At 41.0% G+C, this 27,368-nt stretch overlaps 1 protein-coding gene across 9 annotated transcripts in view; it reads right to left on the bottom strand.

Moving 5' to 3' along the window:
* The window catches only part of LOC117964337 (neogenin-like), a 161,981-nt gene that overhangs the window by 93,676 nt on the left and 40,937 nt on the right, over positions 1 to 27,368 (bottom strand). For all 9 annotated transcript variants that reach the window (XM_058994986.1, XM_058994985.1, XM_058994987.1 and 6 more), the window contains exon 2: positions 6,524 to 6,841. In XM_058994986.1, the coding sequence (XP_058850969.1) occupies positions 6,524 to 6,841 (318 nt within the window). The remainder of the gene's footprint in view (positions 1 to 6,523; positions 6,842 to 27,368) is intronic.

The following is a 27,368-nucleotide window of genomic DNA, read 5'->3' as shown; positions in this document are numbered from 1 at the left end:
ACTGTAGTAACGTCTAGGGAATCAATGTTTTGTATTATGAAGACTTAGATGTCCAAAAATGTATGTGAAAATCCATGTAAAATTAGAAATAAATTCAAAAGTTACATATAAAATTACAAGTCCATGTGTACATTTTAAATTGAACATATGCATTGAAACATTCACAGTATCAAAGCAGATTGACAGTCTATGTGCCGGATATCCAGAAGGAGTGGAATGGTGCCTATGTTTGAACTTCACCAGTATTTGCCAACCTTTCTTTTACTGCTCCAGTTCATAGCATAATGGTAGTCCAAATTGCGTTTACTGGTCATATAAAAATAAAATAAAAAACCCTCTTGGCAAAATTCTGCCCTGAGCCAGCCTGCTTTAGCAAACAACACGAACAGATAGCAGCCAGAACACACAATTATGAACAAGCATAATAAAAACTCACTGTTCCCAGTTCACATTTGACTGGCTCTGTAAAATGAATTAGTACCAGACCAAACCCACAATTACAGTATACCTGGTCCAATATATAAGCTGATACTGCTCACACTACAGCGGTGGGCCCAGTTTCCAGGCCAAACCAGTTAAAATGGTCCACTGAAATGTACTGGTTCCAGTCCAAAAGACCAGGCTTAAGCAGCTCTGTTAAGTTTCTCAGGCCTCATTTTGCAAAAATCCTTACAAGCACTGCAAGTCCATTTAAACTGGCATGATGAACAGACTAGATGGCATCTTAAGTAAAGTAAAATCACAGGACAACCTGACCAAGCCGCCTTGACTGGGAAGCATTATTGACCAAACTGGATTAAATCGTTTAACATTAAGAATTTTTAAAACTCTGGGGATCTTCAGTATTAAAAATAAGTTCAACACAATTGTTTCACTGTCTTTATTAGTGTCTTAGTGGTCCGACAAAAAACTCTGAAGTTCACAGCTCCAGAGAAGATCATGCAGTTTGTAAAGCACAATACTTGTGGTGTTTTAATGCTCATAATTAAAGAGACATGTGCCTTTCTTTCCCTCTTGCAAGTCACGTACAAGTGATAGAAATAAAAGGGACAGGTTTTATATGAATAAATAAAAAAATACATACCTTCAATAACGAAATTGAAAAAAGGTTTGCCTGGTAAAAACAACTGGTTTCACAACTGGAAATAATTACTCCAAAAACAGTGAGGACGACATTAATGTGTACTAATTTATGGGTTTAGTTTAATACCTCCAAGACAACTGGCAGACACTGAGGATAATGAGCAGAGACTGACATTTTAAGAGACAGTTTGAGTCACACACTAACTACTTCAAATTCCTTTTGAAATCCTGACGGGAGAGAAATTATACTTTCAAAACAGACCAAGAAGCAATTGTTATTTTTTTTATTTTACTTTTACTGCCAAGAAAAATCACCTGCACGCCTTCATTGGAACAGCAGAGTCTTGTACTTTCCTGTACAGTTTCCTTATCTGAACAACAACTAGTGCTATCAGCTTTCTGGAAGTGTTCATAAGAGAAAGCCTTGAAACAACACACTGATAGCTGGTGGCTGAATTGACACATTACTCTTCCCACGGGTTCAAATCAGTTTGCGAGCTATTTGAAAAGGCCTCCCTGCACTACAAGGTCTCCTTTTCAGAATGCTGCTATTGGTCGTAGTCACGACAACATAGTTAAAATGGCAATGGCCAAAATGTAAACCTTTATGAATGCACTGTATTTAGAAGGGAAAGCTAATGAGGGCAATTTCATGAGACGATTGTATTACACTGAACTGGCTCTCACATTTATTGCCTAAAGTAGTATGTCTGTCTGTTTTTGCTTTTTTTATAGCTGTAGTAAATAGTGTTTGTGTATGAAGACGGTGGAGGAATATTTTTTCTAAAATGTAAATTGCATTTTTTCATACAGATGTGGTTTATTACACAGTGAGGAGTAAGCAAGAAATTTCTTCTCCAAGGCAAGCAAAATACACGAAAGTTAGATTTTTCTGAAAACGCTTCACGTCTTTGACAGTGCGGCGTACCCCGGAGAACTCGGATGTTCTGAGCGCAGCTCACAGCCTGCTAGAGTGAAGATATTACAGCACCTCTCCGTTTCAAATCGCTTTGGAAAGCTGGATTCATCCAACAATATTTGAGTCACGTCTAGATTTCTTGTTATGGTAAGCAATAGGCGTGGTGCAATTTTCAACATTTTCTTATGTAGATTGAGCCAATGTGCGTTTTCAGATCTTCTGTGGAATCTAGGCAACCAGCAGCTCCACTGGCCAGCTGATACAGCACCCCCACAGTGGATAAGCAGAGACTACACCCCCAAGGTTACTGCAGATTAGCGAAACATGCAGGCAAGCTGCGGTACTTTGCCATGGAAATCCAGGTACCTGGCAGTCAGTATTGTGAGAGGGGTTTCGGCATTGCATTATGGGTAGTTATGGGGCAATCTCTAGACGATGTAAACACCACAGCTTCACACGCAAAGATAAACAGAACATTTCACTCAGCCTAGCTACATTTGCGTTCCAGTTTGAGAGACCTACCAGAAGGAGTCCAGTACACAAAGATCCTCCTCAATGAATGCCTTTTTCGGTACATGCATTTCATTGGACATCACTGTGTCGTGGCTCAAATTCCATACGCTAAGCAACAGCCGTTCAAGCAGTTGAGCGCATTAACCTCAGAAATGATGACTGAGGGAGTTTCTGACATTGTTTATCCACAGCTTCAAAAGAAACAGAACAGTCTTACACCAAGTCTCCTGTAGTACCCCTCCCACAAAAGGCACAAACGTCTCTGAATCCCCCGATTTTAGGAGCAAGTCATATCAAGCGCAGGCTTTGACCTCACTGCAATGGACTTGGAGCACAGAGTATCCACTCACACACAGAAAATCATCATGAAATACAAAGTACTGTAGTTATGGTCATTGATTTGAAGAGCTGATACTGTTTGTTAGATTGATTGTGATATACAAACAGAAGCTTTCAAGCCCTCAAAATAATCTTCTTTAGGTGTAAGTGGAAATTAAAAAAATTAGAATGAATACTGTGAAATAGCTTGTCCTTAACGTAAATATGAAATCAAATAAATGACAACATTTAAGATTAAGGTCAATGTTCAGCACATTTCCACCTGAATTACTTGAATTAGCCAATAGGAATTACTATGAATGTCTATTTCAATTACAAAGAATTCCTTGCAGAATGCACAGATTCATTACAACTATTTAAGCGAATTCTTTTAAAGAGTATTTTTTTCCTTTGAGTGAAAAAGGGGAGACCTGGGTCTCAGGGAGAGAAGGAAACAGGGGTTATGGTTTCTGTACAGTGGCCTCAGTCTTCCTGTGTTGGGTAGCTGGGAGGAAATGATACTGGGACATACAGTAAAAAAGCATGAGAGGAGGGAAATATCCTTATGACTTGAATATATTTGTAATGGATACACTATGTCCTAGCTCCCTACAAAACGTGTACTGGTTAAATTATGAAACAAGCTGAAATTGAAAACTCCATAAATAAATCTAAATTACTAGGTATCTTGACAATTACTTTTGCGGTATGAACTGTGTATGTCCTATAATATTGAAACCAAGTATGCCGTTCAACATTACATGCAACTGATTTTTTTTTTAATTCACCTCAACACACAAGTATGATGGTCTATAGCCTCGTCCTTGCAGAACCAGGGCTTAAATATGATTAGTAAAATCTGTGCAATGTCATTTTTGTATGTCTTTAATGAATGTAAAGACCGTATGGCACTATGGCACTGCTGCTGTAGGGAAACTCTTAAGATCTTTGTATCCCTGCGAAATGTATGTAGTAAACCACACCCATGTTGACTTGACCTCAGTGCCCATACTAAGCAGGTAGTGCAATTGTGAGCTCCATATGAAATGGTGTGCTAGCTCAAGAACACTGTTGGCCAATACTTGATGGAGATTTTTGCTGCATCTTTGGGCAAATCTGAACATAAGCAATAAGCCTAAAGTAGTGATGATTGCAGAATACAGTAAGAGTCCCTGTGCAGCTGCAAGATGGTAATAACTTTTGGTTCAGTAGATTGTAACTGGAAATTGATCTTTTGTATCCATAAATAATGTCAGTTTGTGAGCCCACACATATATGAGACTACATTTTAACAACCACCAACCTCTCAAAGGAAAAAATCTTCTGGCTGAGCTTCATAACCACACTGTATGAATTTAAACTCTGTCTCTCTCTCACACACACACACACGCACACAGTAATCTTCATGCCTGCCGATCACTGCAGTGAATTAAGCTTCCACTCACAGCAGTCTATCAATATGGGTACGGCCCATACAGTTTCATTGTGATGGAAGCCTGCTGTGTGATCAGCAAGCTTTGCAATCTCAGGAAAAGCATGAGATTTCAGGGGAATGGATATTTTGCTTAAAAATCAAAGATGTTCAGGAAAAGCAGTCTAATCTTCCCTGTGTGGACATCTTGATTTTATAACCAGAGAAATGAAAACAAGTGTGCTGGGTTTCACTTTTCTTTCTTTTTTTTTTAATGAGAAACAGATTTAGCTAGCTGGCAGAGACGTGGCGTTATTGGAGCACCGGCCAGCCATCAGCACGGCAGAGAGAACGAGGCTCGTCAGGGAGTGATGACAGAGGTTCGGGATTGCAATGCAGCCGGAGTAAGAGGGCCCACGGATACAGAATTAACTGAAGGATTTGTTCCAACAATGACCTCAATCAGTGTCACAAGTTCAATCTCACATATGAATGACAGAAACTTCAGATTCTGTAAATCAAATTTCCAAGAAAAAATGCGCTTGAGTATGTTGCAGTATTATTACCATGTTACTTCATTATTTGACATTGTTTTTCACGTACAATATTGGATGTACAGCATATCAGCAGACTATAAATGAGGACACTATTGAAGAAAGAAAATCACCTTGTTTCGTAGACCCTACCGCTAATTTTACCAAACAGTTAAAAACATTGGTAAGACAGCACAAGGCTGTAACACTAAGTAATAATTTAAGACTCGCAGTGTAGATGCAGGCAAGGGACTCCGAATTAAAACCTAATTTAAGAATGAAGGATTCTAAGCAAGCACAGGGATTTACTTATTTAGTTGTGAGGAGGGCAATTTCCACAAATACTGAAATGAAACACAAAAATAAGAGAAGGATTCTGATGGCAGTTTAATACAGCTTTTTAAGAGCCCTCTTCACTAATGCTGGTTGTGCCTCCCCCACACCCACACACAAGGTTAAGCCCAACGCAAGCTCTATCAAGCACACCAAAGGGACGAGACACAGAATACTCATTACCGATCTCTCAGACACGGCCCTATCATTTAATAGGAGCGACATCTGAATACAAATCGAGCAACACAGCCGTGCGGAGAGATAATCCCTTTCTCCTTAAATGCATCTGTCTGCGGCTTCATCTCTCAGCGAAAAGAAAAGGATGGAGAAAAGGGAGAAGAGGGCCTTTAAATTAGTAAAAGCCTGGGCGCTACAATTGTGTATCGCTCCACAGGAGGGAAGTGGGGAGAGGGATGAGAAAGGGGACTCGCTCGCGTTCATCAATCACAAATATTGTACATCAAATTTGTCGGCGTGCTGCGTTTGCTATTGCTGTACAACTCAAAGGTCACATCGCAAGGCAATTTCCTGTGTATTTCTTAAAGTAAGGGGCCTTTTCGAGCCAATGCAATTAACCCCTTTATTACCAGCCAGCAGAGCGGAAAGTCAGCTAATTGTTTTGTACAGACCTGCTCTTTTAAGAGTTCAGGTCAGGGTTGAGGGTTTTGAACAATGTTCTTTAGCCTGCTGGCTGTTGGCAGATTTCATCTAAGGCAGGTAGTTATACAGACATTCCGATTGTTGTTTGGGTTGGAGCTACCAAAGGTAGAGAGACACACAGCCAGCTGAATCTGTGTTAAATTTTAGTATGTATTGTTTACAACCAAGTAGGGAGCACTTTTTTGGTTTTCAAATTGCACACTTTCTAAATATTTAATAGCTCTCTTTTGCGCTGTTTTCATAACACACTGTAGTACATGCTTGCTGCTAACAGAAGGCAGTGCTGCTGAGCGGCACCACGCGGCCCCTGCGATTCCTGCAAGCAGGACTGAGCCGACACCACCACACCCATTTTCATTTCTTATTGCAGTCAGACTGCGGGTCTCCAGGGGGAGAGAGAACATGTGTGCTAAAGACAGTTATTAGAATCAAGCCACTTGGGCTTCAGTCTGCGGGGGCTTCAAAGAGTACGATGCTAGCTGGCTCTGAAACCCTGCAAGAGCGCTTCGTAGGAGAAACAGTGTGAAATTCACCAGATGCTGCGACAGATTCTTGCTTTGACTTGAACAACTTATGGGTGTGAAATATCAGTCACTTATCTGTACTTTCAGTATTAATAAATCCAAATTTCAATCCACTGTGAACGCATGGTAACATTAATCTCATTAGTAGTGGACTGAAATTTAAAAGGGTTTGTTAAAGTGTAAAAGGACTAGTTAATACCCGCTGAACAGGGTCAGCTGTAGGCCTTACCTGCGACTGTGAGGCGTGCAGCCCTGCTGATGATGGTGCCCAGGCTGTCGATGGTGGCCACACACTGGTAGAAGCCCTCGTCTGGCTTGCTGTGTTTGGAGTGCACCACGCTGGGGATGAGCAGGGAGCCATCGGGTAGCAGCTGGCGTCGGTCGTCGGAGGCCAGGTTCAGGAAGGTGCCGTCCTTCTTCCACTCCACCCGCGCCGGGGGCTCGCTGTGGGCCGAGCAGTTCAGGAAGACAGGGGAGCTGCGCACAGCCAGCGTGTCGACGGGCTCCACCGAGAACCAGAAGGGGGTGAACTGTCTCGGGCCCGATGCTGCGTAAAACACAAACAAGAGACACAGACCGGGTTAACGCTGCAGCATACACAGCGATAGAGATGCTCTGAACATAACTTTATAATGCTCAAACTCTGAGGTAAAACTGTCAACTGAAATGTCAATTCCATTTCTGCCTTTACAATGTACTTCAGACACGGAACTGAGTCTTTGGTCTCTAATAAGGCCTATATATAGGTTTCAAACAGCTATCCAATTGTATTATTTTCTGTTTAACCTGTATTACAGTAGTAAATATTTAGTTGGCAATCAAAATGCTCAATTCACAAACATTGAAAGGCATTTTTTTTGTGTGTGTATGTGTAAATTATTGGTCTCCTCATGCTGTGCAACACCATTTTGATCAATTAAAATCCTAAGTAGACAAACGTTTCAGCTAGTGCCTTCTTCAACCGCAGATTTTGATAGGAAATTGATAGGAAAATAACCAAATACAGTAAAACAGACAATGCAGTCAACAATTTAAGATGCTCCAGTAGAATATGTAGATGGATATTTCTATTTATAGTCACTTTTACTGTAATCTGCCTCTTTAAAAAAAAATTTAAAAAAAATAATAAAATAAAATAAAATAAAATAAATAAATAAATAAATAAAATAAATAAAAATACTAAATTTTATGACATCTAGACCTGAAATATTCATTTTATATAAAACATTTTTTTTTAAATACAGTTGCTTGGCTGGCCTACATTAGCATGTGGTCGGCCAGGGACAGCCAAGGTCAGAAGTTCATAGATTTATTCCCCCTTACACATTTTAAAAACTGTCCAGCTGTATTTATTCTACCACACACAATCAGAATATATTAAGCAATGTGAAGAAGTATATTAGTTCATGTCACAGAGACAGCCCTCTCCGTGTAAACAAAGCAAATTCTTTGACATCGCTTCCCTGTGGTCACGGGCCCTCACTCCTGGCCTGGCTCTGTTTCTGGGGTTGAACACGTGGAGGGAAGGGAGGCTGTTGGCAGTGTCCAGAAATGCTCTGTTTACTCTATCTTGACAGATAAGCGGATACTCCCAGTAAAGTTGCGGTAAAAGCTATAAAACATTTGTTTTTATTGGCTCTGGTGCAGAGAATACACTCCGGCCTGCTGGCAGCACAAAAATAAGGCCGTACGATGCACTGGGGAATGTGTATCTGGCTTCCTCTTGATTTTTCTGGATGGTTCTTTTAATTCTGTTAAGGGGACACTACACTATACAATCAATAACTCAGTTATGGTATCCATTTTCATGTTTGGATGTCAGGATTTATAAAAACGTAACGTATCCAAGCAACTGTCTGAGGACATTGCAATAAGATGCTTACATACTGTATGTTATGTCCCAGTATTGGAAAAAAAAAGAAATATACATCTTTGTAGTGTCATCTTTCAAAATCTGGTATTGCTTTAAATTCCTTCAGCGACTCTGTGGATAAAAAAATCATGGACTGATTGACTTTTCATATTTGACGACTCCTAAAATAACAATTTTTAAATATTAAATTCCAGATGAAAGAGGGTTAAGTTACCCTAAAAAGCTAAGATACAAAACACACACAAGCTTCTTAATGCTTATTTCCACATCGTCTTCCTAGTACAAGCACAGAAAGGCATAGACACATGCTAAGAATGTGTCTTTGAATCAGGATACAGGGTTTGATTAGTTTGAGAGACAAAAACACTTAGTGGTGTGTGCTTCAGATGAAGGAAAGGTGGACCTTGTATTGGAAAACCCATTAAACTCCTGAAGCCTAATCATCTACTCCCTGCAATCTGGGCAGGGTTCTTTGTTTAAATATATAGTGCAGCTCCCACCAGGCAGGGGAGAGATGAAGAGAAAATGAAGCTGCTTGTTAGTAGAGGCGGTTTCGAATGGCCGGAGCCCTGTAAAAATCCACTTTATTCTTGCCAAGCCTGAAACTGTTTTTTTGTCCAAAAATTCAAAAAGGAATAGAAATAAAAAAATAGCTATGGCCATACCATAATAAGGTTGATTAGGAGAGGGTCTTCTGGTGGTCTAGTGGTAACTGGGGATACACTATTGCTGTGGACACACAAAATCCCCCTGGTGAGAAACGCTGGGTTATGGGCACTGTTGAGTCAGTCAATGGGAGAACTTAGGTCGCAGTGCTGGTGGCTCAGTTGAGGACACGGACTGAAATGCCCAAGCATGAATTGAAGGCAGCACTGTGCTGTTGGGTCACCCTGCTTTGAAACAGTATAAACTGTACAAATATCTTCAAATGAAGAATATCTTCTGGAGCGGTTTGCACTGGAAAGGTGCAGATGTGCATTGCAGCCCCTGTCCCAGGTAAAGGCTTGCTTTATTTTTTTTCAATCACTCATTGTCAGTCAGCGAGTGTTATTCCACACAGTGTGTCACATTCTAATTAGTCAGTCTGAAAATTCCTTTGCCTTTCAAGCTTACACATCCACAGGCTCTCAATTACTCAGAAACCTGGCTTTTATCTCCAGTGGTCTGCAGTTTTCAGCAGACACCTTGTGAAAAACAATTAAACACTGTATATTTACAAAAAGATCTGTTGCGATGGATCCCCCACAGGTAGAATGCAGCAGTACTGCACCCGCCTGCAATGTTACCAGAAAGCTATAAAAACGTGAACTGAGAAGAGGCCACATGCACCAATCTGATCCAGATCCCAGAGGCATGTACTATCTCCAAGCTAGGACAGATCCCCAAACAACATAACTGGTATCAAGCAACAACCTGTGCTTCCAAATCACGCACTGGAGACGTAGCCCCGGTTTAAAGATCACGGTCGCAATGGCTCCTTTTTCACCCTTGGCTACAGGACAACTCATTCCTTTTAAAAATCTTAAATTCCAGTCAATATAGACTGGAAAAAGGAAGCAGAGACATGCAAGTCAAGGGTTTCTTGTTCTTTTTTTTTATAAAACTCATTGTCATCGGAAACTACATAAGCACAGTTGGAAGAAATCCATTGTCTTGCTGGTTTATTTTAAATGACAAGGTTATTACAGACTACTGGAAACAATGCCAGGTTAAAACGAGGTCCCGTGCCAGGAGTCCTCTGAATTAGTGCTGTGTTCCCTTCCAAAGGCCTATTAGCACCGCCGTTATGGACTAAAGAACTGCAATTGCTCTACAAATGATTTGAGCTGCTGCACCAAGTAAGCTTTATTGGCTCCAAGTCAACCAGCTGATTGAAAAGGAAGGGATCCAGTTCTCAGCTACGCTGCCATTGCCCTGGGTGGCCATGCTTGGACGTGTTCTGGTTGTGCCCAAAATGAACAGGTCATTACTTCTACCAGCAGTAAGGTGCAGACCTCTATTTAACGATCACGCTCGAATGGGGAAACCATTTAATAAATTATGGGCCTTTTTTTTATGGGCCATTCTCCTAGAGACCTGCACGAACCTGGAACTGAATTTACAAAACTTAATATAATAAATCGTAAAGTTTAACAATATCACTGCATGCGATGGTCCAGCTGGATTACTTAACTGTGATGTGCAGTAAGATCAAAGCCATCATTAACGACAGACTATAAAACTTAAAATAAGATAAGGGCAGCATTTATTCAATTCAAAACTACAAAATCACATGAATTCTGCATTCACAAACCATTTGGTGGACTACAAGTTCCAGACCCCCTGTATCCTCATTGAATGTGTTTGACATCTATGGAACTGCAGTATAGTTAGTTAGTAATTATCACTGTATGTCACGGTAATGCCAGCCATGTAGACTTGGCTTTGATACAGCCCCTCCAAAAGCACAGCGCTTTAGGTGTTTAACTGCAAATACACATCATTTCCCCTCGCAGTACATCCACACACACAGTGCTGCTCTTCGGTCTGACCATGGGTTTTCTCATTTAGGAAACCAGAGCTCTACCATCACACTTTCTGATTGCACTGCTCCACCGCATCCAGCTCTTTCTGGAAAGTATTCCAATAAAGCTTTACAGGTTTGCCTACGACTTGGGGCGACGTAGCTTTTTGTCACAAGAAACAATTGTACGTGATATTTTCAAGTAATTTCCCGCAGGCTTAAAATAAAACACTGAAGTATTCTAGTCTGAAAATGTCCCCCACAGCTGGTTGCGGTGAGTCGAAAGCTTCTACAGGGACTTGTGGAGTTAAAGCAAGATGGAGGCCTTGGCTTGCATCGACAGCTAACAGCTTTTAAAAACAAGTTTAAATCTCGAGTCACCCTGGAGACACACAAGTCTGTTCCATCAAACCACAGCCCAGAGGGATGAATGAGGCACCTAATTCTCTATCAATGCTCCAAGCACACAGCTGAGCGCCAAGTGCGGGCTTCACAGCACAGCTCCCTGCAGCTTGCTGTACTGAACACACTCCTTGTGCTGGGCGCCAGTGCGACTCACACACACACAGCACTAGAGAGGCAAAACTACAAGCTGACAAACTTTTCAGCTATTGCCTTTCGAGTGCAATGTAAAGTTTTTTATACTTGATTAACAGTTTTACTTCAGGTATGACTTTAAATAGGGCTTGTATACAAGTTTTAAATAAACTCAATGAAATAGTGGTTTTGTAACAGTGATTGCACCATGTTCTACAGTAGGTGTAAAAATCCATTTACTTAATACTGTACAGTTACTAAATATATTTCACAAGGTCATGTATTTGACCTGCATATTATAATAAAGGAAAATGCTGCATTTAATACTTGAATAATGTCACACCTTATCATTCCTCTAATTTGAAGTAACAGTTACTTTGCACTCTCTTAAAAATAAATAAAACTGACACTGGAATACTGGTATATTTTTTATTAAAAATGTTACATACATAGAAAAGGCCTCTATTTACAGCTGGTAACTACGGCAACCACCCAGAATTTCACCGAAGCAGTAAACCATGTCTTAAACCGGGAAGAACCCCTATAGCCAATTAAAGAGAATAACAGGTGACCAGCATAAGACAGGCAGTACCCAACAACTGCAACTGAAAACCACCAAGACATTGAAAAAAAAAAAAAATAATAATAATAAATACAATTTGGGAAAAAGGGACCAAAAACGAAAATAAATAGGATGTGTCTGATCATGCAGCAACCCTGGGGTCAGGGAGAAAGGTCCGGGATTGTGTGTGTTGGAGGAGGATCAGAAGATATCAGAACTACACCCTGTCTCTCTGTGATAACGATTCCCCCGAGCACAGAGGCAATTTCACACAGCAGTCTTCCTTTTACCACAGCAGCACCTTTCACCTGCGCTGGGCACACTAATTAACCAAACAGATTGGAGTTCTATCTCCCTGCGCCATCAAAGAGCCCCTTGCTACAAAGAGACCGCTCCGCTCACCCTGCGCCTGGGAGAGCAACACTCCTTTTGTCCCATTTCCAATTGCGAAAGTCAAGGAGGGGACTCCTTGTAACATTAACATTGCAGATGTCCAATTATGAGTCCCCAAATGCTACCCAAGTATAGTCTGGGTTAGTTGTGGGATATTCAGGATTCTAACACTATCAGGAGTACACAGACACACAATCGCACTGGTGTTGACATGACTATCACTGCTTCTCAAGCACAACTTTAACACATACAGTAGGCTACGCAAAAGCAAAACGATGAGAGCCTCAAATGTAATTCTCAAGTGCTTTTAGGAAATGCACTTCAGAAGTAAAATAAGAAGTGGTTGCAGCTACTCACCATTTTGTGCTAGTAATGTGGTAGGGACTGGGAAAATGTGATTCTATAGTGTAATCATCTTTTCTTGCATTTTTGGTGCCGCCCCCCTCCCCCTCCCAATCTCTTTTGTCCCCTTTGATATAAAACAGAGAGGCAAGATGTGGCTGCCGTCACATCAAAGGATAGACATTAGAAAACTCACAATAGGTACATTTTCCATAAAAATCGATAAAATTGCCCCTGCCAGCTCAATCCCCAGTGTGACAAATCCCGTTGTTCCTCGATTAGTCACCACATTATCCTGCTAATCAAACCAAAGCGCAGTCCAAGCAGCGCTATAACAATCCAATTTCAAGGTGGAATGTCACTCGGAGAGTTTCCTATATAATTAATATGCACTTTATTCCACTGAGTGTCCTTTATCAGGGGACTCTCCATGTTACTGGGAGAGAATAATAAAAGAACTCGGAAACACGGCACATAACTGTCACTTTCAATGATACCCGTGCAGCAGATAACAGCGAGGTGCGGGCGCCCAGGAATTCATTGTAGGAAAATTAAGTGTGACGTGAAAAGCAGGCTTCTCCTAATGAAAACACTATTTATTATAATCGGCGTCTTTCACAGATTATCGTGTGTCTGTGTGTTTCATCCGACGGTATTGTATTGAACATTTCCTGGGAGAACTTGGGTGATTCGTGATTACGGCTATCCTAGCTATAGGCATTCTCTCAAAATGATCTTGTACAGTATACAAAAGCCAAGCAGCTTCATTTTCTGTGGTGTTCTTCATGCAGAGCAATGTGCAAGGTGTAACACAGCCGTCATTAATAAAGAACGTTGCTTAAGAATTACTTGCAGCATGTGGCAGGACCTATTTGGCAACTCAAACAAATTCAACTGCAACGCCTGCAATATGTAGGGCCGTCTAACCAGCAGAATATATCTGCATCTCCCAGGTCAGCTCCACCCACGATAGTGGCTGACAGGCTCCAATTGAGACATGCTGTAGTAGGGGGCGCTCTATGCAAAACTGCACAACTTACTTCAAGAGGAACACATTTCAAGGGAGAAAAGACTTGTATCAACTTGATACCTTCTACCACCACCATCCCATTTTAGCATGGCATACAAGTCGCAACATTTACACGAGAAGATCTCTACTCAAAGGTTACGTCCTCAAAGAAAGCTCTTCAGTAAGAGCACAGTGTTGCTGGCTACAGCAGGAGGAAAATTGTTTAACTGCAAACCCTTTGTTGTACACAGGCAGCTCATTCAGATTCACTTTTCTTTTCTTTATCTTGGGGATTTGTGGGTCTTTGATGCCCTCAGTAGATTATCAATAAAACTCCATAGATTTCTCTTGCTTTTTTTCTCTTGGAACAACATTACAGTATTCACATACATTCAAGAAATCAATACACTACAGACAGGTGCAGGCGAATTAAGATGACCTTAAGAGTAGGAATTTCTTTTGTGAAGCAGAACACTAAAGAATTAATATATTCTCTTTGAGTGCCAAAAACAGCTCACATTACCAAGAAAACCCAAATAGTACATTAATAAATGAACAAGAATAAACTGTAAGGAATTCCTGTTTCGAAACAACATTCATCGGCATTGAAGAAAACATTAGATATCTCAGCAAGTTTCTTAGTTCCAGAATAAGAAGCTAGAAGTAACAACGCATATTAAACCATTCCAATTTAATTAGGAGCCTACAGTATTAGATACACAAGTGTGTCACATTCTGTAAAAACGTTTGTGAATTAAGAGCGTAGTAAAACCTGGAATGGATAAAAAAAAGTTATGGAATGGCCATCATTTCAATCCCTGCAGTGCCACTCGGTGGTCAAAAGTCTAAACTGCGGGATACGACAAAGCAAGAAACCCTTTCCATCCTGCATACAGTAATTGGGGTCACTTATTGGTAGCAAACAGGATTTATTTTCGTAGTTTTAACTTCATAGATATTCCCCTTTGGTAGCTTTGATTAAAACAAAATGCCTTCAAGGAGTCTTGTACGCTATAGAAGTAGTTTAGCCACAAACATTCAAGCTGAATGGATGGTCGACCAAACTGTGTATATAGAAATACTAAAAGAAATGTTGCAAATTCAAAGACAAATGTTTCTACTAGAAGTCTTTTCCTGGAAGACATTTAGAACTATTAAGTGTTTAATAGTTATGGATGACCATCCTGTGTACCTAACTGATCAATTAAATACATAAATACATAAATAAATAAAAACACAATATAATTTTTGCAATTCAAAATTAAAATTGCATTTACTCCATATAGCAGCAGATGTCTGAAGCAGAAAAACAATCCTGGCAGAGCTCCTGTGTTATCTGTCAGTTCAGCCAGGTGCTCCCTATTCAACAATGAAACCAAATACAGCACAACCACAACCATCACATGATCTGCCAACATATTTACATTGCAGCAGTTATGGGAATTATTTACTTTCTGTCTAAGTTTCTCTTGAAGAGACTCCAAACAGGTGGAACTGCTGCATTCTTTCATTACAGCTACAGTCCAGTGCATTTCCTCACAGCGCACCCATTAAACAGACTTGTCATTCTGGGAGGATGCCTACTGTACCTCAGATGCCTTTAGCTCAGGATACTGTCACAGTGTTTGACTAGCACTAATGCCTGCTCGGATACAAACGCTTCAAAGTTAAAATGCCAGCAGCAGTCAGATCACACAGTAAATTAAAAAAAAAAAAACTCTGTACCGATACACACACAGCTACGGAACCTCCAAACTAAAACACCTACATTGAACCATTTATTATAGAAAAAAAAAGGTTCTGCACAACTACTAATAGTGTGGGTTACAAGCAACACATGTGTTCCATTGTGGAGTATCGTTCTGTTTATCCTCCTGTGCCCTGTTCAGCCTCCACTGATCAGAAACAACCTTCTTATGCAATGCTGGCACGAGGGCAGGATTGCCAGCAACAGGAGCCCCTGCCGAGTGCAGGGTAGAGACCACTCTCCTCTGGAGATTACCAGCAGCCCTGCAGCAGCAATCTCGTTGTTTTATCTACTGGGGAACGCTCAGACCAGCCTGGGAGTGGTGTGAGATCTACTGGGGAACACTCAGACCAGCCTGGGAGTGGTGTGAGATCTACTGGGGAACACTCAGACCAGCCTGGGAGTGGTGTGGGATCTACTGGGGAACACTCAGACCAGCCTGGGAGTGGTGTGAGATATACTGGGGAACACTCAGACCAGCCTGGGAGTGGTGTGAGGTCTACTGGGGAACACTCAGACCAGCCTGGGAGTGGTGTGAGGTCTACTGGGGAACACTCAGACCAGCCTGGGAGTGGTGTGAGGTCTGCTGGGAAACACTCAGACCAGCCTGGGAGTGGTGTGAGATCTGCTGGGAAACACTCAGACCAGCCTGGGAGTGGTGTGAGATCTGCTGGGAAACACTCAGACCAGCCTGGGAGTGGTGTGAGATCTGCTGGGGAACACTCAGACCAGCCTGGGAGTGGTGTGAGATCTGCTGGGAAACACTCAGACCAGCCTGGGAGTGGTGTGAGATCTACTGGGGAACACTCAGACCAGCCTGCGAGTGGTGTGAGATCTACTGGGGAACACTCAGACCAGCCTGCGAGTGGTGTGAGATCTATTGGGGAACACTCAGACCAGCCTGCGAGTGGTGTGAGATCTACTGGGGAACACTCAGTCCAGCCTGGGAGGCATGATTAATATAAGAGTGGTGTGAGATCTGGATACCAGCCTGTGGGGTTGTATCCTGTTCTTGTAGAAACCTTGTTCAGAGATGCAGTAAGAAAACACACACACCAAGATACTGACATGTACTAGATACCTTAAGTTCATATGAAACATACAGTAACTATAATGTTGAAAATTCACCCTAGCAGTGAATCATTCATGTAAAAAGCCACTTATTGTAGCTCCATTTGTTTGCATCTGCAGAGAATCTTTCCATTATCCCAAATAGAGGTCTGTTAACCTGACGAGACACCCCAACAAAGCATTAGACTAAACCGTAGAAAGGCAATTAACACACTACAATGCAAACAACCTCAGCCCACAGATCCAAGAGACAGTAAGCTCTAAATGTACTGCATGTCACTTAACATGTCAATCTTGATGTCCTCCTAGCTAAACCAGAGGTCTGCAATAAACAGATGTGGGCATATTGGGTTTTCTTCCTCATTTCGTGGATCTTCATGTTATGGTACTGATAGTAAAATAATAAATACTGTGTCTTAGGTTTCTGAAACAAGTATATTTGCTGCACATCATTATCCCTTCTGATGCATCTGAACTTAACACAGCCCTATTGAAGCATATTTAATGTACCTAAAAAAATGCATTAAAAAAATGTTTGGAGGTAAACCTTTTATCCCATAGGTACATGCCTTACTGTCAATATTTTCAATCCAGTATACCTTCCCTTCATCTCATCTCTGCTATAATAAGATTTCCTTAATGTAGTTAAACTCAAGCATGCCCTCCTACTCACGCCATGCCTCATTAAGTATCTGTCTGTCACAGGCAACACCAGCATTATTAATAAAGTGGAACCCGCAGAAGTGTTCCACTGTGCTCATCCATAAGCACCGCCTCCCTTCTCCTCTCCAGCTCCTGGCCCCTTGCACAGACAGAGCCTGCATGTGTTTGAGCAGCTAATCGGGTTGGGAAATCAGGCCAGCTGGAGATTTTAATCAGAAATGGATCTTCACAGCTCACCTCTATGTGTACGCAAATGATTTTCTGTTATGGGGATTACTTTATGGCAAAGAGCAGGTGACAGCTTAGGGCAGGTGGTATTAAATACCCAGTAGGGTTTGGTTTAGGGACTAAGAACACATGGAAAAACCACTGTGCAGGATTTAAAAGTGAAATGCTCAACACCATTTGAATGTAGAGTAGGAGTTGATTCTCATGCGTGGACCTACCTTCTAATAGCAACATGACATTATACTAGCTTTCAAAACCACAAAAGCCTCTTCTTCAGGAGAGAAGTGGAAACTGAAGGTCCAGTAATTTCCTCAGAGGCTGAACAGACCTGTTAGAGGAACTATTTTTACCTTTAGTTTCTACCTGAAGAGCCTGAAAGCTCCATTTACATATTTATCTATAGAAACTGTTTAAAACAGCAAATACAGTACTGTGCAAAAGTTTTAGGCAGGTATGAAAAAATGCTGTAAAGTAAGAATGCTTTCAAAAATAGACATGTTAATAGTTTATATTTATCAATTAACAAAATGCAGTGAGTGAACAGAAGAAAAATCTACATCAAATCCATATTTGGTGTGACCACCCTTTGCCTTCAAAACAGCATCAATTCTTCTAGGTACACTTGCACACAGTTTTTGAAGGAACTCGGCAGCTAGGTTGGCCCAAACATCTTGGAGAACTAACCACAGTTCTTCTGTGGATTTAGGCAGCCTCAGTTGCTTCTCTCTCTTCATGTAATCCCAGACAGACTCGATGATGTTGAGATCAGGGCTCTGTGGTGGCCATACCATCATTTCCAGGACTCCTTGTTCTTCTTTACGCTGAAGATAGTTCTTAATGACTTTCGCTGTATGTTTGGGGTCGTTGTCATGCGGCAGAATAAATTTGGGGCCAATCAGATGCCTCCCTGATGGTATTGCATGATGGATAAGTATCTGCCTGTACTTCTCAGCATTGAGGAGACCATTCATTCTGACCAAATCCCCAACTACATTTGCAGAAATGCAGCCCCAAACTTGCAAGGAACCTCCACCATGCTTCACTGTTGCCTGCAGACACTCATTCATGTACCGCTCTCCAGCCCTTCGGCGAACAAACTGCCTTCTGCTACAGCCAAATATTTCAAACTTTGACTCATCAGTCCAGAGCACCTGCTGCCATTTTGCTGCACCCCAGTTCCTGTGTTTTCGTGCATAGTTGAGTCGCTTGGCCTTGTTTCCACGTCGGAGGTATGGCTTTTTGGCCGCAAGTCTTCCATGAAGGCCACTTCTGACCAGACTTCTCCGGAAAGTAGATGGGTGTACCAGGGTCCCACTGTTTTCTGCCAATTCTGAGCTGATGGCACTGCTGAACATCTTCCGATTGCGAAGGGAAGTAAGCATGATGTGTCTTTCATCTGCTGCAGTAAGTTTCCTTGGCCGACCACTGCGTCTACGGTCCTCAACGTTGCCCGTTTCTTTGTGCTTCTTCAAAAGAGCTTGGACAGCACATCTGGAAACCCCTGTCTACCTTGAAATCTCTGCCTGGGAGAGACCTTGCTGATGCAGTAGAACTACCTTGTGTCTTGTTGCTGTGCTCAGTCTTGCCATGGTGTATGACTTTTGACAGTAAACTGTCTTCAGCAACCTCACCTTGTTAGCTGAGTTTGGCTGTTCCTCACCCAGTTTTATTCCTCCTACACAGCTGTTTCTGTTTCAGTTAATGATTGTGTTTCAACCTACATATTGAATTGATGATCATTAGCACCTGTTTGGTATAACTGTTTAATCATACACCTGACTATATGCCTACAAAATCCCTGACTTTGTGCAAGTGTACCTAGAAGAATTGATGCTGTTTTGAAGGCAAAGGGTGGCCACACCAAATATGGATTTGATTTAGATTTATCTTCTGTTCACTCACTTTGCATTTAGTTAATTGATAAATATAATTAACATGTCTATTTTTGAAAGCATTCTTACTTTACAGCATTTTTTCACACCTGCCTAAAACTTTTGCACAGTACTGTATATGCATAGACTGGAGAGGAAAGGGGGCTTAGTACAGTGGAAAAAGCTGATAAAAAATATCTACCTTTTTTTTTTTTTTAACACGACTATGGGATACATAAACCACAAACTGATTTTATTTTATCATTGCCCATTTAAAGCCACCTTACAGTAACTGGCTGTTATTTGCACTGCAGTGTTATAGTTTATCTTTCATCTCAAATGTACAGCACACAGGTCTGCTGGAGTTTATTTTATAATTAGTGCTCCGAATTCCCCCACCCTCCTACAATACAGGACAAATCATACCGGTATTGTACAAAGCTTTGTTAAAATGACTTGACTGCCAACGGAGTGGAGTGGGTTTTATCTGCTCCCCTCAGGCAAACCCTCTCTTTTCTACTGACAGGGAAATCCTGCAGACTCCACTGGCTGTCGGTCTCTCACTCTGGTATAGAGGGGCCCTCCTCATCGTTCTTCGTGTCTCCAAGCTTTCAGCACTGCCTGACAGCTATCCTGAATAAAGACAGTGTGCCTTCTCACTCTCACAAGTCACCACTGCCATCCATCATAGCGCCCATAACTGGATCTGTACAGATCATGAACGGAGAGAGTTCAGCATGTTTCAGTCACTACCCCAATGTCTTACTGTAGCTTCTTTATTGTTTGTCTTTAGAACGTATTCATGCTACTGTAGCAGAACTAAAAATGGTCAAAGCAATACCCCTGTGATTTACTCTGCCTGTCACTGATTATTAGAGAAGTATCAATATCAGTTACAATGACTAGGAGATTCACACCAAATTCTCAGCCCTTCCTAACTGATATCATAACCACAGTCTTCAGTACACTGATGAAAGTTTCTTCGCTTCTTATAAAAGTTTTTACCCTAGTAACACACAACTGACATTTGACAATATAATAACTAAAGTATCACACTGTAGCTCATTCATCCCTTTTCATGTGCTGTTAAAATAGAGACATACATATCTAAAAACATGCTTCATATGTCAAACACCGAAGCACCCAGCTGTACAGTATCGTAGGTGACATTTTCAAGCAGATTCCCGAAGTCCAACAGGCTGCATGAAAGCAAATTGAAAAACGACATGAAACTGTCAACTAATGTACACCCTTTCTTTCATTGCTTTATTAAACTGCCTTAATTTCCTGCAAGCTGCCTGGAGTTACTGTTCACCTTATTAAACCGGAGCTCCAAACACAACATGTTACAAAAACAGAACCTTACTGTAACTTTAACAGCATGGTTACCCAAAAATGCAACTGATAATTACAGCCTTGTCATTGTTTCTCTGCTCTATTAAAGGGCTAATTAAACAAAAGGCAAGCCACTGTACTGTATGCCACAGAGAGAAATTAAATGTTATTACCGGTGTTACCTGCTGAAAAGCCTATAGGTTTTTCAGCACGGGATTGGTGCGTGCTCGAAAGCCTGCCGTGCTGAAAAGCCTATACCTTGTAAAAATGGAAAACACTGATTAATAAAACTTTACAATAAACAACACCGAAATCCAGTAAATGATGCAAAGATCTTACAAGCGTGCGACATGTTTAAAACAATTTGTGGAATTAAAAAAAAAAAAAAAAAAGTGACGAGCTGTGTCATTTGCTTGTTTATAAACTCATTTTGTTTAGAGTTTTTTGGTCTTGTTTTCTTTTTTCATTGTGATGTGAATATGCCTTATACTTCCTATGTTGATAATTCTGACTGGACAAACGTGATACAAAAAGACTTAACTATTTATTGAAAACTTTTCTGAAGTAATTTCTTCAATGATTTCTGCGGTGTACGTGGATTGCGCAATATCGACATATGGGGGCAAAATACGAGATGAGATCACTTTGTACTATTCAAATAAGTAAAACCGACAACAAGACAAAAGGAAAATAAGCAAGAAATAGAAGAGGAGAGTATAAACAATCTAAAAACATAAAACTTTTATTTCAGAATGACTTGTACTTTTAGAATTGGTTCGACATAAAAGCAAAAAATACTGCGACAATGTTGGGGTGTCTGCGCCATATTAAATATTGTAGCCAATTGGATATGACGGGGGTCCTTCCTGATTGGTTATTCAGCCCTTAGGCTTTTCAGCACAGTGAGGCTTTTCAGCATGTAACACTGGCAATACAGCCATCATTAGCAGGAGTTCTGTACACTGATCATATCTGCAGCAGCAAACTCCATCCTCAGAGGTTTTCTTTTCTGTTCCGCTGGGAGAATCTGGAATGTGTTTTGGAGTAAGCACTTCGCCCCCCGCCCCTCCTCCCTCTCTCTGCTCTCTTTTCTCCAAAGGTCTTTGTTTTTTTCTTTGCCACCCCAGCTATTGACTGTAGTAAACATTAAGTAACGAAAGTACAGGTTTTATTTTTACATGCCTCTTAGTTGGACCGATTTCATTTTTTGTTAATGGTTTAAATAATTCCATACAAAATAAATTTCCAATTGAATTCCAATAATGTCATCGTTTCTGGATTAATTCCATGCTTAATATTCATCCTTATTCATAGACAAAGACTGCTGCACAAACCCATTATTCAGATTGAGCTCTCCACAGAAATCAAGTGCTGAAAATCAGGGGAGGGGCATTGGTGTTGATTGGGCCAAATTTACCATTCCAAGAGAAAGACGTGAAGAAACACCTGTCTGGATTTGGGAGGACTGCTGCTCTTCTTAGACTGTGTGAAGAACAGCAATCCACACAAAACCAAGCAGCTGTTTCTTCACTTGGAATGGCAAAATCAGCCCAACCACCACCATCAACCCCCACCTGTGGAGAGCTTGATCCGAATAAATCAGAAAAATCGGGTCGTGCAGCACTAATTAACACCTTGCAGGCACTGGAGACACACCCAGCGCACGCATGCACACCACAAAACCAACATACATATACACTGCTTCAGTAAGAAACTAGAAATGTTTGAGGCATAATCGAAGAAGGCTGTCATACAGAATCAGATGAAAAGATTTGTAAACAAAGTAAAAAAAAAAAAAAAAAAAAAGATATGCAAGGCCTATCATTGATATGTCCAGAGCTTATAAAAGGAATGATAATTTCTCCTGGAAACCACTTGTAGTTGAAGTGTATTGAGAGAATCATAGAAGACAGACGCTGTAAAGACACTGTCTGGAAGAGAATGGTCTTTATCATTCATTCGGCAGGAGGTGGTGAGATTTATAAATACATCATACAACTCGCACACTTTTACAAACTGGGGAGAGTCGTGTACAACCCCCCCCCCCCCCAAGTTACAAATGGGTGTTACACACTGTAAATATACAAAGTTGGAAGTACTGTATTATTATTTGTTTATTTAACAGACGCCTTTATCCAAGGCAACTTACAGAGACAAGGGTGTGTGAACTATGCATCAGCTGCAGAGTCACTTACAACTACGTCTCACCCGAAAGACGGAGCACAAGGAGGTTAAGTGACTTGCTCAGGGTCACACAATGAGTCAGTGGCTGAGGTGGGATTTGAACCGGGGACCTCCTGGTTACAAGCCCTTTTCTTTAACCACTGGACAACACAGCCTCCTACTATTTACAGTATTCTATATAGTATCCCGTGGTATCTTTAAATAGGCGAACTCTTATAAAGGTTCACCATGGTATTTTTGCAGTTGTCTCGTGGTTACTGTATGCTGCACATTGACCCTGGTTTTTCATGTTTAAGAATATGCTTTACCATACCTCGTGGTCTTTATAGTTCTTAATGCTTTACCATGTTTCCACTGCACACTTTGTTATGCTTTACTATGGTAAAGGAATATTGTACAAGGGTTCACATTATCATAGCCACCCATGTGAAATTAGAAACGGAACGTTTAATTGTAAACTAAAGAGATCACATTTTCAGTGATGGGTTTATTGACTTGGACAGTAACCCATAACATCTCACTGTTTGAAGAGCTTGTGTTATGGCACCCTGTGGCTCTGATTGCAATAGCTAATTTGCTGTTATTCAATGGGCCATATGGTAGGTTAATAGTTTAAGCGCTTCAGCCAGGCATTAACAGATAACACCTTCTTCACAGTGTCTTATCATTAATATCACAATATGGGTAATGTTAACACCACATCAAAATAAACAATAGAAAGATTAAAAGTGAAGAAAGAAAAAGGCCCATGATGGTGATACAGTAACAGAGCTCTGCAATCTATTACTGCGACTGAGTAAACAAACCCAGGTTTGGACTGTGTGCACAGCTGCGCTGGTCATTTTTAGATCTGGTGACGATAAGAAACTGCCTGTCTTAAGAATGGGGAAGCAATACTGTAGAGACAGACAGTAACCACTGCGACAGTGGACAATCCGAGATGCATTGAATTCTCCATTGTACAAAATAGAGAAACATTCTCCCTCGAGGCTGGTGAAAGGGGACGAGAAGAAAACGAGAAAAAAAAGGAGGCAGCAAAAATCTCGACACATTATATTGCAGCCCGTCACCTCATTTGAAGTGCAAAGGGATTTCCATACATCTTCTCTTTTCTTACTGTTAAATTTTGGGCGGGAGAGAGAAATACAGACAGACAGAGACAAATAGTCCTGGCTCTGGATGTGTGTACAGAGCCACAGGGAGGGAGAGATTGTGAGTGATGGATTCTCTCCAGGCCCATCACTATCTATCCGATTTCATCTCAATGTTTGGAACATAAAGAAACAGGAAGAAGCAGGCCAAAACACTTCACACAGACACTTCCTCGACTAGATGAGATCAGGACAGACAAAAGGAGGCTTTATCGGCAGACCAAGATGCCTCTGTAAACTGTAAACACCGGCCTGGCTTCCAGGGAGCACTCACTGCATGGCTGCTGCACACACTGGGAGCTTTAGTGCATGCTGTCAGCCATCAGCCATCTGAAATCAATGCTGAGGGATCTGGTCTAGACACAATCACGCCCAGTCACTGCTTATAGTGCAGAACTGCACAGCTCAGAGCCAAGCTGCTAGTCTTCAGATCAGCATTGGGCTGTCACATTTCACTTACTGCATTGTCACTTGTAATAGTCTCCTCTAATTTAGTTATCCCTGTGAAACTTTGTAATAACCACCGTCTCATGTGTTACTTATAAATCAAGCAGCTCATTATTTCAAATTATTATTACTGTAGCCAATTAGACAATGTGATCGTTTAAGGTCATGTTTATTTATTAATGCAAATCTCACATGTTCGTGTTTTAATTTTCCTTAATCGTTCAGAATTTTAAAATGATGTTATAGTCTTGATTTTTTTTGCTCTTTCCTGCAACAGTTAACACTGAAAGACACAGTAACCCACATCATGCCATGCTCCTTTAATCATTCACACAGGATTCTGGCACGGTGGATTGTTGCACAATCATCTTGAAAGTAGCCATCGCCATCAGGATACAAGTGCAGCATTGTTGGGTGACTTGATCCTCAGAGATTCTTCAGTAAACTACAGTATTCCAGAGTAATCAAAAGACCTAAACCAGGGTGTTCCAAGCCAATCAGGTGGACAGGTCCTAATAAAGGGTGTACATTTTGCCTGTTTGTCCAGTAAGATGTGCTGTTAAAACATCCCAACACTTCATTTGCACATAAGAATACAATGCAATATGCTATGCATACTCACACCACTGCCAAATGTATATTGTTACACACTGTAACCACTTCACCAAATGCCATCACAGTTACTGACACCATTCCTAAATTCTCCCCAAGCTTTAAGTATCATTCCCTCAGACTAGGTATGTTTTTGAGCCAGTTCAGCAACAGATTTATTTATCGACAAACTGAGACAAGCTTACCAGACCAGATTTGTCCATCAATAAGCAGCAGCATTCTTTCACACTCAATAAATCCATCGGCTGGCGCGATCTAAATCCCATCTTATCGACCGGCTCTGGGTCATTTGACTTGAGACGCAGGATCTGAGCTCCGAGCCATGCAGCCCAACATCTCCTGTAATCCTATCTAAAGTCTACTTTAATATCACATTGATATCTACGGCAGAATGATCTAGTGCAGACGCCCATCAAAATAACAAAAACTTTATGGCAACAATAGTAATAAAAAAACAAACCTTCAAAAATCAATCAAAACGCTAGATGGCAATTAAAAAATGTTGTAAAAGCAGGCACACCAAACGGAGAACACAATCAAACACAAAGGTAATGCAACTTTTAACCTAACCTGGCATACTAACGATGGTTCGGAAACTCTAATGTCATCTATAACTTCCCACTGCTGTACGTTGTAGCATACCGGATATCTAAATGGCAAGCAAGTTTCAAAAAGCCAAAACGACCTTAGGGGAATGTAAACAAACCAACCAGTTAACAAGGGCTGCACTGACAGCTAATCCAGGGATGGAAATAAGACTCCCATTGCATAGCAATTCCTAGTTTTATTAATAAGACACACCAGGGCTTGTTGCCTATCCGTGGTGGCTTATCAAGCATGTAGTAAAACCCAGAATGGATGAAACTGCTATGCAGTAGAAGTCTAATTTCCGTCCCTGTAAACTACGGAAGAATGTGGTAACCATACACCCTGGAATTGTTTTTTCAGACGTCAACTGCACTGCGCTGTACGTCGAAGAGACTGCACAGGACTGTAATATTTGAAAGGCTCTTTAGTGCAGCCTGGTGGGGGTCACTGCATGACTGGAGAGCTTTCAGAATAGATGTGTACTCCAGGCCTGACCTCCTAATCCCCTCTGCATGCCTTCATATCCACTTACACGAGGCTCCAGTCTTATTCATAGAAATAAACAGGTAGCCTCCGCAGCCCGAATCACAAAAGGGACTTGTTAGCACAGCACTCGGCATTAATTAACTAACTGTTAAGAGACTGAAAGAGGAATTACTTCTTGGAGGACTTTACTAAACAGGTAATATTGTTTATCTAATATTTATAATTAATAATTGTATTTTGTGGTTGAAATTTTGGTTTCTCTTTTCTTAAGTCACTTAAAAATCAAACCAGTACTGTCTTACATAGAATAGTAAAAGAAATATCTGAATCCTGTACCCCACCAAATGACAGTAATGCACCTTTTTTGTTTGGCTTTTTTTGTTGCAATTTTTTTTTTTTTTTTTTAAACTCAGAATACATTTCAAGCAATATTTGTTTGAATATATGCTTATAGGCTTATGTTCCTAGACTAATATTAACCAAAAGGCTAATAAAAAGGTACTGTATATGGGTAGCAATACTCATACCTTCCAAAATTCCTCTATGCCTTAACAAAATGAAATATTGCATCTTTATAAAGCTGGAAATCATAGGCACCCCCCTATTTATAAGTGAGGAATGTTTTGCAATTAAGCCGATGCTTACATGTTCCCCAATGAGCAGGCAGACATATTCTTGTGGTAGTTATCACACAATGAATGTCTTTTCTGCTGGGTTTGCTATGCATCAACGAGAAAAATCAATACATGCTTTTACTGTACAGCTCGTTGTGATGTGCTCATGCATTCAGGGTATCTAAACAGGAGGAAGAGCGCATTGTTATGCACTAGCCATGCGATAAGCTTTAAAAGAAATACAAACACACGGACGAAGGAATTTAAAATATTTATTTCTAGGTATTTCAATTGATATCTATAACCTGAACAATACTGAGGGTGCAATTCTACAAGGAGTAATAAAAAGGACAAAGGAGTCTGGTTTTATTAAAGTTTCTAACCTGCAGCCACCCCTTTCTGATTTCTTCTGTCTTTTCATTCGCTTGGCAGCCACTTGAGGCTTGGTGCAAGATTTAGGGGCACACTAAACAAAATTTGAGTTAACAACCAATATTTTTCTAACGCTAGAGTCCTGGGGTACGGATATGCTAATGCAGTTCAAGGAGGATTATGATAATAAACATTACTCAAGCATTTCGTTTTGGCAGTTTTTTCCTCTGGCGATGTGGCATTTTGACGGGACAGGCACGTTTGATCTGGCAATAGTTGTGTTGTTGAAAAAGGCGGGGGTGCTAATTGGTTTGGCTCTTTTGATCTGCAGACGGACGCCCTAATCCCCCTTAATCACATTAACATAACCCTGCCCAGCCAGCATGCACGACAGTAGCGTACATTACAGTAGCATAGGGCTGCAATCTCCTACAGAAATGTCATTTTGTGAGAACCAGGGAGGAAAAAATCTCTGGTCCACAGAGC

The sequence above is a fragment of the Acipenser ruthenus genome, chromosome 21 (genome assembly GCF_902713425.1).
Source record: "Acipenser ruthenus chromosome 21, fAciRut3.2 maternal haplotype, whole genome shotgun sequence".
NCBI lineage: Eukaryota > Metazoa > Chordata > Actinopteri > Acipenseriformes > Acipenseridae > Acipenser > Acipenser ruthenus.
Note: the sequence above shows the minus strand (reverse complement) of the source record. Positions and strands in the feature narration are given on the sequence as shown.